Source organism: Mus caroli, chromosome 13 (assembly GCF_900094665.2).
Source record: "Mus caroli chromosome 13, CAROLI_EIJ_v1.1, whole genome shotgun sequence".
In the NCBI taxonomy this organism is placed as follows: domain Eukaryota; kingdom Metazoa; phylum Chordata; class Mammalia; order Rodentia; family Muridae; genus Mus; species Mus caroli.
Genome location: NC_034582.1, coordinates 41910549 through 41912103, shown reverse-complemented (window position 1 = coordinate 41912103; position 1555 = coordinate 41910549). Strand labels below are relative to the sequence as shown.

Sequence of the window (1555 nt, the reverse complement as noted above, 5' to 3'; positions counted from 1 at the left end):
AGGCTGTTCGATTATGCTGAAAAAACAGCAGTGTGATGAAAGCAGGGAAAAAAGAAGCAATAGAAAAATTCTTGATCAAAGCTCGTATGGTGGACCTAAAGGAAACAAGCAGAAGTAGGAAGTCAGGCTGTGTCAGTCATGGTTGACTAGGTAGATTGTCCACGTTTACAGCATGCAGAACATGGTTAAATCTTTCCTGACATTTTCTTTCTTTCTTTTTTTTTGTTTTGTTTTTTCTGAGACAGGGTTTCTCTGTATAGCTCTGGCTGTCCTGGAACTCACTCTGTAGACCAGGCTGGCCTCGAACTCAGAAATCCACCTGCCTATGCCTCCCATGTGCTGGGATTAAAGGTGTGCACCACCACGCCCGGCTCCTGACATTTTCAAACAATATAGTTGAACTACCTGTTCTAAAGAAAGCTACATACAAGACTAGAACTTTGATATGCATAGCAGTTAGGAACATCTAAAAACATCAATGAGGAAACAGTGTAACAGTACTTTCTATTTTGTCAGAAGAAAAGAACATTTCTTTTCCATAGTCAGGGTTTTCTAGAATCTTCTGAATTGAGTATGCTTACTGCAGTCCTACTTTCTATCTTACTGGAAACAATCAGTTCCTGTATGGGCTCCAGTAATTAAAATAAGTCCTAAGAAGTCCTAAGAAGCTTTCAACACGAGAACTACCCTAACACTAGGGTAGTTAGATTCTTGCCTGTCAGTGGCTAGCTGTGTGGACTCTGAATCCACAACTATGAAAATGAGATCAAAATGCTGTGTTAAGTTACTAAAGTGCCTGGATTCTGAGAAATGCTCAATGAACACTAACCACTATTGACTTATTAAAAGAAATAGCCAGAATTAAAACACCAAAGTTGTAAGGCAATCTGCATGTCACAACATCTAGCCTGCTTCTTGCTTTCCTTCTCCTGAATGAGTTGGTCCTGTACCATTTATAGCTAATTCCTGTTTGACTCAGCTGCTCACTGCTCACCCGCCTTCCCAGCTCCGAGAAGACCAGCAATCAACTGTGGGTATTGGCTGGAGGCCAGGGAGTTAGTCCACAGTGCCAGAGAATAAAGCTAGGCAGAGCACTGAGAACACCCAAATATCTTATCATTCTAACATACTTCATAAAAATTTTGAAAATGTTTGTCAAAGGTAACAAGGGAAAAGCAGGCTCATAAACTTTCATCTAAGTTGATATGATTACAGTGTATGCTATGATGAAGAAAAAGAGTATTTTAAAACACTGTATCAGACCTGCAATCTTGGGCATATTGAACATAATCCTGTGCCACTTAATACAGGACTCATTCTGAGCCCAAGAATGCAAAGGAAATCAGTTCACTTCCACAAACAGCATGCAGCAGAAGGTGACAACTGTAATTGTTTTGCAAGTATAAAGTAGATTAAGCTAAGCACAGGACTTACGTTGTGATGCTGACATTTGAGGAAGGAATCACTAAAACCCGACTTGGAGCAATGAGTACTGATGTATCACATGTCACAACTCGAAGCCCTAGCAGGAACTTTCCTGGGGTAGCTCCCCCCG

General features: G+C 40.8%; 1 protein-coding gene across 1 annotated transcript in view; it reads right to left on the bottom strand.

The window, feature by feature from the left end:
• Fam8a1 (family with sequence similarity 8 member A1) overlaps positions 1-1555 on the bottom strand; it is a 7542-nt gene that overhangs the window by 1267 nt on the left and 4720 nt on the right. Inside the window, exons 4-5 of the mRNA XM_021179913.2 lie at positions 1435-1550; positions 5-95 (exon numbers count right to left, since the gene is read on the bottom strand). Of these exons, the coding sequence (XP_021035572.1) occupies positions 5-95; positions 1435-1550 (207 nt within the window). The remainder of the gene's footprint in view (positions 1-4; positions 96-1434; positions 1551-1555) is intronic.